General features: G+C 52.3%; 1 protein-coding gene across 7 annotated transcripts in view; it reads right to left on the bottom strand.

Moving 5' to 3' along the window:
• Positions 1–81: 81 nt before the first annotated feature.
• The window catches only part of KLHL29 (kelch like family member 29), a 326,642-nt gene continuing 313,810 nt past the window's right edge, over positions 82–12,913 (bottom strand). For all 7 annotated transcript variants that reach the window (XM_043469264.1, XM_043469265.1, XM_043469262.1 and 4 more), the window contains 6 exons: positions 11,506–11,704; positions 11,181–11,363; positions 10,792–10,972; positions 5,007–5,200; positions 4,536–4,680; positions 82–2,267 (listed from right to left, as the gene is read on the bottom strand). In XM_043469264.1, the coding sequence (XP_043325199.1) occupies positions 2,084–2,267; positions 4,536–4,680; positions 5,007–5,200; positions 10,792–10,972; positions 11,181–11,363; positions 11,506–11,704 (1,086 nt within the window). In that variant the 3' untranslated portion in view covers positions 82–2,083. The remainder of the gene's footprint in view (positions 2,268–4,535; positions 4,681–5,006; positions 5,201–10,791; positions 10,973–11,180; positions 11,364–11,505; positions 11,705–12,913) is intronic.

Genomic DNA, 12,913 nt, shown 5'->3' on the forward strand with positions numbered 1-12,913 from the left:
GAGGCAACGCAGGCCTGCATGGGGTTGCTCATCTTGGGGTCAAGGATGGTGGCACACAGAGGCATTCCATTGGCTTCCAAGTCTAGATCTATAAATATATTTATTATAATATAACAAGAACTTAACAATAAACATATACTATGTACAATACCATTACAGAGAACCCTGTTTTATATCATTCACAGAAATAGCCAGTTTTGCTCCAGTGTGATAGATGAGGAGAGAAACGGGATTTCAATGTCATCTGTGTTGAGTCTCGCTGACCACTAGCACCTCCTTTGGAGGCAGACGCACACCAACGCTGACATCCGCCCTGCCCCAGGCAGTTAGACACTTGTGCTCCAGTCCTTGGGTTCACACTTGCACCCTGTTTGACATAAATACTTTAAATGACATACAACGTATGTAGTTTTGTGCTTATTACTTTTTTAAAAGAATAAATAATATTAAAAACTGCATAACGAAGCTCGGTATCTTGTCCAAGTGGGAGCCACACTTGTAGTGCGAGAAGTTGATGCCCAACACTGGGACCTTGTGTCATCAAATACTGAAAGATGGAACGCGTGTCCTGTCCTTTTCCCCTTAGAAATGGTTTTCACGATGAGATGACGGCAAGTCGACTTCCCAGATATAAAAATGGTAAATGTGTATTTGGTACCAACTTCGACTCAACAGCGCAGCAGTGGCGGCCGCATCCTTCATGCCCTGGAATGGAAACTGGTCACCGTGTGAGGTTTGAGGGTCTGAGGACTAGCGGGAAGGCCTTTCTCTGTGAGCCACGGGGTGGCCTCCCCTCAGGGCTCCCCTTGCTCGGGTTAAGATGCTACTAGAAGAGTGGTTCTGCTCTTACCCGTCAGGCTTTGCCTGTCATGGCTCGTCTGAGAAGGCTGTCCCCATCCTGAGAGCTCTTTGTGGCAGGTGCCTTAATATATAGCTATAAATATCAAAAATAGTCTCCTGTGCTTTGTAGACATGTATTCTCCCTCCTTCCCTTCCAGCCTGGCCCGGGTCCTCAGCTTTACCTCATGGAGGGAGCTGGCCTGGTGTTGAGAGCCAGAACCGGTTACCTTCTGGAACAGTCGTCTTTCCTTGACAATGCCTCCATGAGGCACGGCTTTTACAGGGCTGTCTGGGAGTTACTTTTTCTAAAAATAAAATGGGGCTTTCACCACCCCAGCCCCCCAGGAGAGATCCTCTATTCTGCACATAGAAAAATTGGAGCAAATGCCCCACTCTGGCACTACCTACAAAGAGCTTTGGGAATTCCCACATTATCCCTCTTGAGGCCGCCTCCTTCTCTTGGTACTTAAAAATAGCCTTTTTGTTTATCAAGAAAATGCCTTGGAAATCTAAATAATTCATACTGGATAAGAGAAAGCTAGCACAATCACCTTGTCCTTCTCCAGCAAAAACACGGTAGAAAACCCTGTGAAGGGACAGACGGCTGTCCCCAGCTCTCCCCACGGCAGCCCTGCCCCAGTCACATCGGGCTCCATGTGGTGGCTGGACTTATCGACCCAGTGGGGACCGGTGGCCTCCTTGGCCTCGTGTCCCCGTAACATAGTATTGTCCCTTGTTTTCCCTCGGCCACTGAAAGTGTAGATTGGTTAAAAACAAAAGTAGGAATCAAAGTGGTAAGGACACTTTGATCTTATTCCAAAAGAGCCTGATGTCTAATATTGTCAGAGGATGACTGATCTATGGTTGGCTGGGGGTCAAGCTTGCTCTGCAGGAAGGAAAAGACAGCTGCTCTCTCCCAGCTGGAAAGTTATGTGAGACTCCATTGCACGGGGCCGAGCGAGCGCCTCCGTTCAGAGCAAGTGCCCCTGCGGGAGTGCTGAGGCCCTGCTCGCTCGCTGGGAGGGTTGTGGTTCCTGCTGCCTGGAGGCCACTCCTTCTTGTCCCCCCAAAGGCGAGGATGATTTCCTACATTCAATGTAGAGAGTATTCAAAATGTCGAGCGCAGTGAGTTCCTTGATTGGGTTGGTTGGCCTCTTATCGGTGTTGCTGAAAGTCGATCTTTGTGAGTAGCATTTGCCTCACCAGACATGTCCACAGTCTTGGTGTGGGCTTTCTGCTGATGTCAGCCGCTTTGGATATATTTCTTTATCACAACACAGCCGTGTCTGAACACGGGGCAAGGCATGTGGGGGAGGAGGGTCCACGTGTTGGTTGCAGGCTCATAGGCTTCCATGTTGCCCAGGGCTGGCCCCTCACTGCTAACGATGCCTCCGGTTGCATAAATCTTGCCGTCGAGCACCACGGCGCTGTCAGAGAAAGCGGGGAGAGACTTAGCCACTGGGGATCCCCCCTGGGACCAGGAGACAGAGCCCTGTCCTGTTGCTGGCTGCCTCTCCCCTTTTGCAAAAGTCCTATGGGATCTTGGGGACTTCCCTGGTGGTCCAGTGGCTAAGGCTCCATGCTCCCAAATGTGGGGGACCCAGTTTCAATCCCTGGCCAGGGAACTAGATTCCACATACTGCAACTGAAGACCCTGCATGACGCAAGGAAGATTGAAGATCCTTGCATGTTGCAAGTAAGACCCGGTGCAGCCAAGTAAATAAGTAAAAATAAATAAATTTTAAGAAGAAAAAGTCCTATGGGATCTTGCTGCTCTTCTTTGCCCTCTGACCTCAGCTGGTGGAAGAAAAACACCTCTCCTCCAGGACCAATCAGGATGCCACGCTATACTACCCTCTGGCTGTGGGTGACACTGATGCCTACTGGGTGGCCCAGGGCCTGTGCATCTGACTCAGATTGGCTGGGAGACTCTAAATACATGTGCTCGGCTCAGGTCATGGGTCTCTACACAGCATCTTGTTGGTGTTGCCAGGACAGAGCCTTCCTACCACTCAAATCCAGCTGGAAACACGACTCACCGGAATGGTAGCAGACAGGGTGTAAGGAACTAAACCATAACTGAGTATGGGCTACTCGAACAGGAATTTCACCCTGGCTGAGGGGCTCAGAGTCAAAGCTTGCTGCTGTGATTCCCTCCCATGTGTGACCTTGGGCTGCTGCCTGCACGTGGCCACTGGGGCCCGGTGTGCTCCCGGCATCACCATGGCGGCCTGGGTGCCTACCTGTGCCACACTCACTGGCTGGGTCCTGCTCTCTCGGGCGGCTCCCTGCTCTTCTGCACTGACTCCCTTACTGTGAATCTCAGCTACCCCTTCACACAGATGGCTACGCCTGTGCTTCCAGTCCAAGTTCTCTCATCTCAGCTAATGGCTGTTTCTCTTGGCCATCCCCTGACATCGAGCAGATGCGCTTCCTAAGTCACCACCCATTTCTGAAAGCCTGAGAGCCTTGACACAACCTGTGTGTCTAGATTTATTCCCAGATTCTGAAGCTCCCAGACTTCTCACAGCTCTGTGCTGTCTGGGCCCTTCACGCTTCTCCCCCTGTGGCATATCCTTTCCTTGCTTCCAGTGCAAGACTCGGCTTAAATCCCTCCTTAGGCATCATCTCTCCACGCCCACTTTTACTCTCAGGTGAGGCATGGGAGTCCCCTCACCCACAAGGGGTGCCCACACCCTGGTTGTCTTGATCACAGGACAGTATTGTCAGAGTTACCATGGACATGGCCACCGTGTAGGACGTGAAAGAGGGCTCAAGAACAGTGACATCGTCATACTAACAGGAACTTGGCACTCATCTGGTCCAAGGGCCCATTTATAGCTAGAACTTCCCCAGAGAGAGGACGTTATTTCCCTGAGGTCACGTAACATGTTAGTGGTGGATTGTCACTTTCCTGGCCATGCCACACAAACAGCGGGCACTCAGAAATGCTGTTCCCCCACTGAGGACCAGGGGTCACCTCTAGGAGTCTTCAGGAAGGCTTTGTATGGAAAGGCTGCAAATGGAGTCTCTGGGACCCCTTTAGTTTCCTTATTCCTCTTAGTCTGGGAAAGGATGGGGCTGGAAGAGTACAGTGTGTACCTCACTGCCCAGAATGCTTAAGTTTGGGACCAGAGCATCCGAGGAACTAGGCCACACCCTGACCTCTGCCTCTCTCTTCCTGCGGGGTGGTTTGGTCTGGGTGTGTTTCTGCCCAGGCAGCTTCGGGGCTCTGGAGAAGCCATGCCTTGTGCCTCACTGGGTCCAGCTCCGAAGATCCACCAGGATCATACACGTCATCAGGGCATAAACCGCCGTCATCCCATGTAGGGTATCCATAGCTTGGGCTGGGCACTACCTCTCGTCTGTGACCCAGCAGGCAGGCCTGGGGGAGGGCAAACCTCAAAATACCACCCTCTCCTCTCGCTGAGAGAAGGTGAGGCCTTAAGGACCCAGGGCTGTTGGAAGCCTTTCCTGTTCAGCTTTGAGGAGGGGCGGTCTGCAGGAGCCCGGAGGTTGGGCTTCTGGGCCAGGGGCTTCCCTGGGGCGCTTCCCGCTCTGCTCCGCATGAACACCCACACCCGCGGTGCTGCTCTGACCTGGGCACCGCCTGGGTCACAGGATGGTGGTCCATCATCTGCACCAGCCCCTCCTGCATTCCCTCCCCCTGACTTCCTTCCTTCCTGTCCCCTCACCTGCAGAACTGGCGAGAGTGATTCATGTTGGGGCCGGCCTTGATGTTCCCTTTGTCTGGGTCGTAGATGGTGGTGGCTCTGGCATAAGCCCCACCCAGGATGAAAACGAAGCCGTTGAGGGTGACGGCCGGAGCGTACTTGTTGTCTGCCGGGAGAGCAGGGCAAGGGGCAGGTCAGGGTCCTCTGCTGGGCCTGCAGAGACCTCCAGCATTGCTGGGTAGCCTGAGGACTGGGCTGGGGCCAGGAGGCAGCTGGCACAGGCCAACTGGCCCTTTGGGTAGTGGGAGCTGCAGCTGCACCTAGGCTGGGGGTTCACCTCCCCACATTCCCCTTTTGCCCCCCAGCCCAGACTTGGGTCTGCAGAACCCTTGGGCTAAGCTGGCCATCTGGGCTTGGGATATTGCGACTGAATAAATTAACGGGGTGGGGCTGCTGTCCTGGTCCTGGGCCGAGGAGACAACTGGGTCTCACCAATCATCGGGGACTCGATGAAACTCCACGTGTTGGTCTGTGGGACATAAGATTGGAGGACGCCTGCAGCTCGGCCTGCCTCATTCACGCCCCCAAACACATAGATCTTCCCACCACACACAGTGGCTGCTGCTGAGTGCACTGCCTTGGGCAGAGGGGCTACCGCCTCCCATTGGTTGGTGATGGTGTCGTACCTGTTGAGAGAGGAGAATAGGTGCCCAGAATCAGAGATGGGCCTCATGCAGGGCAGGGGCCCCAACCAAGGCAGCAGACATGGGGGAGCCCCACCGCCTTCTTTCTGCCCTGGGTGTAACTGGAGATCACATAGTTAGGGGCACTTGGGATGAGTCACTCAAGACCACCCAGGAATTTGCCCAACCCAGCCCTCTCTGCCTTCCTCCTAAACCTCAGGGAGCTCTTGTCTGTCTGTCAAAACCTCTGTGCAGACTTTTGTCTTCCTTCATTTACTCACACTGGGCTCCCCAGCTTCCAGGCCCTCTCAGCCCCACTCTTTTCTTCCCCAGTCCTGCACTGGGCATCTCCCACAGACTGAAATATACCCACCTATGGACTGAAAACTGGGGAAATAGTGGCCTGGCCCAAAGAAGGAGGTGGGAACAGAAGGAGAGGAGAACTGAGACGGTGCAGCATGAATCACTGTCTTAGTTTGGGGAGTTGCCTAGGATGCCTACTACTCATGGGACAAGGAGCCAAAGTTGGGAAAGTTTGGGAAGGAGGATGAGTTTGGCTTTTATTCCTGAGGAGTTTAAAGTATCTGTGGGTAACAATTTGGGGATGTGTAGGGACAATTGGTATTTTGGTCTTGATTAAATATTCAGCTTTGGGATCATCAGCATGTAGATGGAAACTGAAGGCAAGGAGGTTCATAGGGAATATGGGGTGAAGATGGGCTGAGGACACTGGGGAGATGCCGGCCTATAGAGGGGGTCTGAGAGGGGTCTGAGAGGAATGGTGGTGTGACAGGAGACAAAGCTGCAGCATGGAGGAGGTGATGGGAGATCAGGAAGTCTCCAGCAGGTCACCGGTGGTGTGTCAAGGGCACATTATGTGAAACAGGAAGTGCAGGGTTATTTGTGTGTGGAGGAGGGAGCGGGAAGCCAAGCAGTGGAAATGGCTGGTGGAGACATCTCTTGGGTGAAACTTCATTGGGAAGATGGGCCAAGAATGTGGGACTTAGAAGGGACTGCTAAGAGGTATTGTCCATGATATGCTGATAAATTATAAAAAGCTAGTTCTCCAGGGAAGAAAGTCCTGGTGTGTAGCCTTTGCTGATTTCTGTGATGTAAATTCATGACTGATTTCAGGCTACCAATAGGACATCACTGACTGTGAGGCTGGGAAGAGCGACCCAGTAGCACCCCAGGATGCAGAATCTCCTTCATGTTCAGATGCAGTGGACACATAGAGTGCAGGCAGTGGTAAAATGGAGTAAAAAATTAGATAGTGATGAGTTTTGAGTATGAATTGCCTTTGTTTTTAAATTAATTCTAAGTTTATAAGACAAGTTTTATTTTAAAACTTTATTTATTTGCCACATGACTCGTGGGTTTGCAGGATCTTAGTTCCCTGACCAGGGATTGAACCTATGCCCTCAGCAGTGAAAGCATGGAGTCCTAACAACTGAACCACCAGGGAATTCCCTATATGACTTAATTTTTAATAATATTTGTAGCAGATAATATTGACATGCAGAAGATTTAAGCATGGGCTCCCATGAACCAGTATGAACCAGCTCCAGCACAGCACGGGTTTTGTTTTACTTTTGGAGGGGAAGGTTTAATTGTGTTTACATGATAATAAGGAGCCAAGTGGATAATGAAAGATGACTTATATATGAGAGAAAGGGGAGAGCTGATGATCACGGGCTCCTGGTACCTGGATACAGATTGGATCCAGAGTGGAAAGGAAAGTGGTGGCCATTTAGGCATGAGAGAGGAAGGCAAGGATGGCATGAGTGTAAAGGTAGGTGCAAGAGTGATGGCAGGAAGAGGATAGAGTTCTTGATTGATGGCTCCAGTTTCTCTGTGAAGCAGGAGTAAAGTATTGAAGGAGTCTGCAGGGTCAGAGCCTTGAGGAGAGAAATGAAGGTGGAAGACACACACTCTCGAGAGTGGGAGAAGTGGTTGACAAGGGAAACTCGAAAAGATGCCCTGTACCGTGACGATCCAGTAGAGATTGGAAGATTTCAATACATAGTGGAGCTAGACTCCAAGATCATGGGATTTTCTCATGCAATCAGCTCTAGGGGGCAGGTGTGGAGATGGTAAAGGGTTGGACTGAACACATCTGCAGGATGTCTGGTGCAGGACAAAGTGGCAAATTCAGAGGATGGAGACGTGATGCAATGTGAGTTCCAGGCAGGACGGGGGAAATCATGAGAATAGGTAGCAGCTGATGGCAAGAGTAGACTTGGTGTTGAGCAGACTGGCCACTGAACTGGGATCGGTGAGGTCTTTCTTCCTGGGGCAGCTGTGTCTATCCGTTGTTCCCTGAGGGCTGCTCTCACAAGCATTCTCTCTGGATCTTTCATTCACAGCTCACCATGCTGTTCACTGCGCTTTCGAGGGCTCTGGACCCAAGGCGGGACCTCCATCATGGGCTTGCTGCACCACCACATGGGATTCCCCCGGCACACCTTTCCAGGGAGGTACACTTTTCCTTGTGAGCCTCCTGGGGGCATGAGTCATCGCACAGTCACAGCTTGGGGACCCAGTAAGACGGTCTTTCCTCGCAGGCGCCCCTGGCTGTGGAGACATCCAGCTGGCACAGACTTTGGGATTTGAGAAGAGGCTCCAGCACCTTGAAGGGCAGCAAGAGCTGATTCAATGAGGCCCCAAACAAACGATATGTGGCTAATAGGAGATGGAATAAATAGGAGATATGCCTTTTGGGACAGTGTCAGAAGTTTGGATATCTGTTTTTTAAGTCAATGTGGCAGAGATCCAAAGGGCTCCTGCACAAGGAGCTGGGAGACAGTGGAAAGTGATGTGGCTGTTAGTCTTCAGGTTTTCGGTACGATGGCACCTTCCGCCAAATGCAATGGTCTTGTTATTCCAAGTGGCTGATTGCCAAGCCACCAGCCCTCCATCAGCTCAATCTGTCAGCTTCCTGCTTGGGAAGGATATGCTAATGACATGCAAATGACCCCACAGAGTGAGGCGCTCGGCTATCATTTATCCAGTAACCACAGCTACCACAATATACGGCCATAAAGTATTAGACCCGGTTATTTATATAATGATATAATACAGGTTTGTCTATGACACTGTTGTTTTAATCTATAATTATATAATCTTGCTCGAGTCCTGTAATGCTGTAATGTAATGTAATTATCATGCGCCATACATCTTATTCATTATCGATATAAGAGTGATTTGTACCATTAGTGCTTCCTGGGGAACAAAGCGTCCTCGTGTCTGTCCCCATTCCCCTGACCCTCCTGTCACCCAGAAGTTTTCATCATCGCCGCTGTGTGGCACAGAGATTGACCAAAGGAGATTTAGCTCTGTTCCCTGGGGAGCCAGGGGCATCCCTCCATGCACCCTCCACCCAGGGGTCTTTAGGTCTGCCTCCTGTCCCTACAAGGACAGTTGACAGATACCACTGGGCTGGGGAAGGGCTCAGGGCACCGTGCCCTGGACTGCTCCTCAATCTCTGGGAGTCCCAGGGGGTCTTGCTCCTTCTGTGCCCCAGCTGATGTTTCATAGAAGAACAAAGGCTGAGCCAGCCACCAAGGCAGTCTGGTATCGGCTGCTCCTGAGCATTAGAGCACTGCTCCTGGGCCCAATGGGAGTGGAGCCTGTCCCCCCTCTTGGTGCATTTGATCCTTGAACAAATCCCCGTATTTATCAACAAGTATAAGTTTGCAAAATGAGTAATCTGCATCTTAGGAGATTAAAAATAGCTGACAAAAGCAAGACAGGATGACAGATCTAGCTCAGTTTACTCCTACATAGAAAATGTCTCCTTTTCATGTGTTTATAGTGGATGACAAATGACTGGAAGCTGGTGCTTCCAGAAAGCTTGGGGCTTGATGGGCGTGCAGTGGGTCCCACCGAAGGCTGTCAGCACCAGGGCTGACCCAGGTTCAACAGCAGTATTAATATCTTCATAATCACACAGGGATTCCCCATTATCTCCAAATCAATATGACAATTAAATGTTACTGAGCCATCTCTGGGCTCCACTTGGGGGAGTTAAAAGCCCACAGTGAACATCCAGAGCCTGTGTCACTCTGAATCTGTCTCTGCCGTAACATTTGTCAAATGTCCAATTAGCCACCGAGGGAAAAAGACAAATTGAGGGGTTTGTGTGACTCCACAAGCAATAAGCTGTCACAGGGGGGAAGATGTGCTTTCCGTGGGAGTCGATGTTGTAGGCCAGGATGGTGGGCTAGGCTGTGGGATCCTGTGAGTGTGCTCAGTCGTGTCCAGCTCTTTGCAACCCTTTGGACTGTAGCCCTTAGGCTCCTCTGTCCATGGGATTCTCCAAACAAGAATATTGGAGTGGGTTGCCATGTTCTCCTCCAGGGGATCTTCCTGACTAAGGGATCAAACCCAAGTCTCCTGAGGCTCTTGCATTGCAGACAGATCCTTTACCTGCTGAGCCGTTTTAGAAGCCCCTAGGGTGTGGGAAGAACATGGGAAAAGGACTCCAGTAATCTTAGCTGTGACCCCCCCTGGGTTGAAACTGGAGGCCAGCTCAGGCTAACTTGCCACTCTCTGGGTCACTAGATCCTGGGAAAGCAGGTCTGTACCTCTGACTGCTGCTGACTCACAAAGCTGTTGGAGCTCTTCCTGCAGCTTCTCTCCAAGGTGTCTGTTGCTCAAAGGCAAAGAGTGTTTCTACCCGGAAAAGTGCCCCCCTCCAGCCACTGGCCCTCCTGCCTGTACCAGATCCTTGTTCTAAGTGAGGCCAGATTTGAGGACTGTCATGAGGAAGCCAGCCCAGGACTTCCAGCAGAGGGCAGGCTTTATACACACGACTTCCATAGAGAGTTCTAGAGAATTGGCCAGGCCTGTGTGCAATGACCCTTTCCTGTGTTATTACTACAAGCAGATTTCCCAGGATGTATGGGATGGAGGGAGGAAGGGAGTGTCCCTGGGGTGTCACGTCCACTTGGTAGGGACATGGCAATCACGTTTGGATGATGGTTCTAGCTTAGTCCTGCATGCATGCTCAGTCATGTCTGACTGTTTGTGATCCTATGGACGGTAGCCCACCAGGCTCCTCTGTCCATAGCCTTCTCCAGGCAAGAACACTGGAGTGGCTTGCCATGCCCTCCTCCAGGGGATCTTCCTGATCTGGAGACTGAACTCGCATCTGCCTGTGTCTCCTGCACTGCAGGCGGATTCTTTACCCACTGAGCCACCTTGGAAGCCCCTTGCTTAGCACCGACATCCCAGCATATCTTTGGGCTGCTGCTTCCAGTCCTAGTAAGATCCCTAACTGCCTGGTCAGGACAGCAGCAGGCCCACCCTGAGCTTTTTCACCACTGGATCTCATGCCTCCAGCTTGTCTGACCCCCTGATTGGGACAAGAGTGTCCCGTCTCAGTGACGGGGCAGTTAATCACTCTTCCTGCTTCCACCCCACCATCCTGATTCCTCTCCCTCTGCTGGGCAGGAAGAGCCTGGACTATGGCCTTTAAATGTCCAGCTTCCAATGGGTCTTAATTGTGTGGGGGTTGAGGAGGAGAAGTGATGTGCTTTCTAACTCTTGGGGGACATCAGAGGGTGCCCCTGTCATGACCGTGGCCTCATTACCTCTCCACGTGGTCCACGTTGCCTGCCACACCGAGTCCCCCGAGGGTGTAAATCTTCCCGTCGTATACAAGGCTGTTGTGCCGACAGCGGGGGACTGTCATCCTGGAGACGAGGTTCCAGTTATCGAGCAGGGACATGTAGCACCAGACATCGGCCAGCGTCACCCCTGATTCCATCCCACCTGTGGGCAGTATGGGAGGGAGGTCCGGAGAGTGGGCAGGGAGTGAGGAAAGGCCCACGGCTGGGAGGCCCAGCCCCGGGGGCGGGAGGAGGCTTCACGTGCAAAGTAGACACTTCTGGGCCTTGTGTCTTCCTTAGCCATGGTGTGGGGAGAGGAACCCCGGGGAAGTCTGTGCCCTGTGCCCAGCCCAGCCCTGAGGGGGCCTCACCTGAGAGGTAGATGTTGTCCCCGGCACTCACTACACTGAAGAACTCGCGGTCATAGAAAGGCAGTGAGGCCAGCGGGTACCACTTGTTGTTCTGTGGGTTCCAGCAGGTGACAGCCACCAGCGAGCGCTGGGTCATCCCCACCATCTGACGGCCCCCCACCAAAACGATGACCTCGGCCACACCTGCAGGGACACGGAGGGGCACCCTTGGGACAGCCTGACGCGGTGTCAGTGTCTGTGTCTGTTCCTCCTGGGGGGATCCACCCAGAGTCGGGCTGACGACAGGGCACCTGCCTTGGGGGGGCTGGGGCGGGTCCCGCCATACCTGCAGAGAGGCGGGGCCGCGTTCGGGGCGTCTGCATCTCCTGGCGGGCGTGGGGCAGCATGTGGTAGCGTTTGGCCTCGTTGACCAGGTCCCGACACGCTTCCGATGACTTGATCAGCTCCTCATTGTCCACCACGTTGAGCAGGTAGCTGGGGTGGATGAACGGGAGGCGGACCACCGCCAGCAGCTCCGCCGCATACTGCGGGGTCAAGGAGACACGGGATCTTCTTAGATCATAAGGTCGCACCACCTCACGTGAGCCGTATTGAGAAGGGAGAAAGGAGGGATGTGGGGCTGAGTGCAGGGATACTTCTCGTCTGCATTTGGCTTGGGAGTGCCAATACTGAGATAGAGATGGTGGGAGCTCCCAGCAGCTGGAGGCGAGAAGGGAACCCAGGGGGAGGTCTCTGTGTTGGGGCTGACCCTGGGGGTCTCTTGAGTACCTCCTTCCTGCCTCCTCCTTCACCTAGGTCGTGGGCCTCTGTTTCATACCAGGCTGCAGGGGACTGAGTGAGGATTCTGATCCTCAAAAAGGTGTGCATGGGGGCAGGAACTCAGGAATGGGGGGGAGGGCCCAGGAGAACCGATGGTGATCATTAAGCTTGCAAGTCATGACCATTCCAACCTGTGCCTCTCCCCCTCACCAGCAACCCCCTGGAGTGGCACCCCACTGGACACCACCCCTGAACTGAAGACTTTTCAATGACTGATTTGAATCCCCCTCTTGTCTGGCAAACTCTTTGCTCATCACTGTAGTTTCAACAAACAAGTACTGGTGATGACTCTATGCCATTCACTGAGTTTGTTTTCGGAGGTGCAAAGGCCAAGTATGACCCAGTCTCTGGCCTCCAGATGTACACAGTTTCATGGCAGGGAGAGGATCGACCACATCAAAGGACTCTTCCCAAAGAAGAGTCTAGTGAGGGGTGGTGGGGATGTGGGAAAGGAGGCTCCCCAGAGTGGATGATGTCTGAGCCTGCTGTGGGAGGATTGCTGACTTCTCCAGGCCTAAGGTGAAGGAAAAGGAGGCCATTCAAAGCACACACAGAGGCACTGGAGTCTGAGAGAGCGTGGTGGTGCATTTGGAGGGACCTATCTCAGTAAGGACCTACGTTAGTAAAGTAATGCTCAAAATTCTCCAAGCCAGGCTTAAGCAATACGTGAACCATGAACTTCCAGACGTTCAAGTTGGTTTTAGAAAAGGCAGAGGAACCAGAGATCAAATTGCCAACATCCACTGAATCATTGAAAAAGCAAGAGAGTTCCAGGAAAACATCTATTTCTGCTTTATTGACTATGCCAAAGCCTTTGACTGTGTGGATCACAATAACCTGGAAAATTCTGAAAGAGATGGGCATACCAGACCACCTGACCTGCCTCTTGAGAAACCTATATGCAGGTCAGGAAG

This window comes from Cervus canadensis, chromosome 5, assembly GCF_019320065.1.
Source record: "Cervus canadensis isolate Bull #8, Minnesota chromosome 5, ASM1932006v1, whole genome shotgun sequence".
NCBI lineage: Eukaryota > Metazoa > Chordata > Mammalia > Artiodactyla > Cervidae > Cervus > Cervus canadensis.